Source organism: Triticum aestivum, chromosome 7A (genome assembly GCF_018294505.1).
Source record: "Triticum aestivum cultivar Chinese Spring chromosome 7A, IWGSC CS RefSeq v2.1, whole genome shotgun sequence".
In the NCBI taxonomy this organism is placed as follows: Eukaryota; Viridiplantae; Streptophyta; class Magnoliopsida; order Poales; family Poaceae; genus Triticum; species Triticum aestivum.
In genome coordinates, this window is record NC_057812.1 from 742,238,874 (window position 1) to 742,240,678 (window position 1,805).

The 1,805-nt window shown below is 52.3% G+C and overlaps 1 protein-coding gene across 1 annotated transcript; it reads left to right on the forward strand.

The window, feature by feature from the left end:
- The first annotated feature begins 222 nt into the window (after positions 1-222).
- LOC123147326 (pathogenesis-related protein PRB1-2) lies at positions 223-729 on the forward strand. The gene has a single exon (XM_044566554.1). The coding sequence runs from the start codon at positions 226-228 to the stop codon at positions 727-729; it is 504 nt and encodes a 167-aa protein (XP_044422489.1). The 5' UTR covers positions 223-225.
- The last annotated feature ends 1,076 nt before the right edge of the window (positions 730-1,805 follow it).

The following is a 1,805-nucleotide window of genomic DNA, read 5'->3' on the forward strand; positions in this document are numbered from 1 at the left end:
CCTAATTTACCAGCATGTCTATGTCTCGGGAAATTGCATGGAAGTAACTAGCTACTTCTTGTCATACGTATGAATGTTGCCACTTGTAGCTAGGAGCTGCAAGTCATGATACGTGCATCTCCTTGTTGCTTGTTTGCAATACATGGACTTTGTCCACGTCTCGAGGCTACAAATACAAGTCAAATTGCAGCGCTCTACATCGATCTCGAGCCACCACTTCTAGTCATGGCATCTTCCAAGAGTAGTCTTGCATTGTTCACCCTGGCCATGGCCATGGCCGTGGTAGCCAATGTCTCGTCGCAGAACACCCCGCAGGACTACATCAACCTGCACAATCGCGCCCGTGCAGCGGACGGCGTCGGCCCTGTGGTGTGGAACAACAACGTGGCCAAGTTCGCACAGGACTACGCGGCGGAGCGCCGCGCCGACTGCCGGCTGGTGCACTCCGGTGGGCGGTTCGGGGAGAACATCTACTGGGGGTCCTCGCAGCGGATGACCGCAGCCAACGCGGTGAACAGTTGGGTATCTGAGAAGCAGAACTACCATCGCGGCAGCAATACCTGCGACACGGGCAAGGTTTGCGGGCACTACACACAGGTGGTGTGGCGCAGGTCGACCCGCATCGGTTGCGCCCGCGTGATCTGTGATAGGAACCGGGGCGTCTTCATCATCTGCAGCTACGATCCCCCGGGCAACGTCCGAGGCCGGGGCCCTTTCCTCGCCAAGTAGTACGTGTGTTTGTGTGTGATTTGTGGTATCGTGCTTATGTGTGCGTGTGTGTGTGTTTTATAAAGCGAAAAAACTGTAGTGTCTTTCGAATATTTACGTCTACATATGTTATACGCAAATAAGCACAGTCACCGGCCTGCATGTGTCCATGCCCCGGCTCTGTGGTGCATGTAAATGTAGTCGACGCCCGGCCGTATGCGTCCATTTATATATTTTGTTTTGTTCAAATCTTGAAGTTAGGAAAGATCCAACACAGGCAAATGAACGTCACGCGGAAGCACTGCTGTGCTTTCCTTTCACGCGGATACATTATTCTTGTTTTTGCGTCCACGTACTCATTCGAGATTTCGAGGCGAGAGTTTGGTAGTATTTCTCCGTTTCCGCCCAGATTTAGGCCTGTTTTTTCTTTGGGTTTTCCTTTCCTTCCCGAGAGTTTGGTTGATTTCTTCAGCCCTTTAACGCACCACTCGTACTAGCTAGATGCTGGAGTCGTTATGCGGTGACACGGTGTTGGTTGTCGACACAGCACCAAGGACATGGATCGACCCGGAACTCCACCGTGTCGCCAAGGACCCGTCAACTGTGAGGCCGCCACGACAAGTAGCACAGCGGTGGCAATGTTGAGAATGCTGGCCAAGCACAGCGTTGTGCTGCGCCTCCGCCCACGGATTCGCGGTCTACACGTTAGCACGCAGACTGGCACGTCGAGTTCACCAAGTCACAGTTGAGTTGCAAGTCGTGCTCTGGAAGGTGGAGAAGGGTACAAGCGGTGACGGCGTTCTGGCAGGAAGTACCGGTGGGCGGAGCTGTTTGCCGGCTGTGCGGTGGCTGGCTAGACAGGGTTGAAGCACGTAAAGTATTCATGCATGCCTGCATGCTTTATCCTGCTAGATGGGGTTGGGCAAATCGACTTCCATCATTTTCTTCCATGTTCTTCTAAAAATCGACTAGCGCTGGATACATGCCCGCGGTCCTCCTTATGTAGCCATCTATTTCTGCATCATGATTCATGCAAGTACTTTTCTCTTGTTTTTCACATAACAGACATGTTTTCAACTTCAAACTTTGCAGCACAA

Bases quoted from the DNA above. Each gene is read 5' to 3' on its own strand.
- LOC123147326 (XM_044566554.1), top strand. From the start codon at position 226: ATGGCATCTTCCAAGAGTAGTCTTGCATTGTTCACCCTGGCCATGGCC.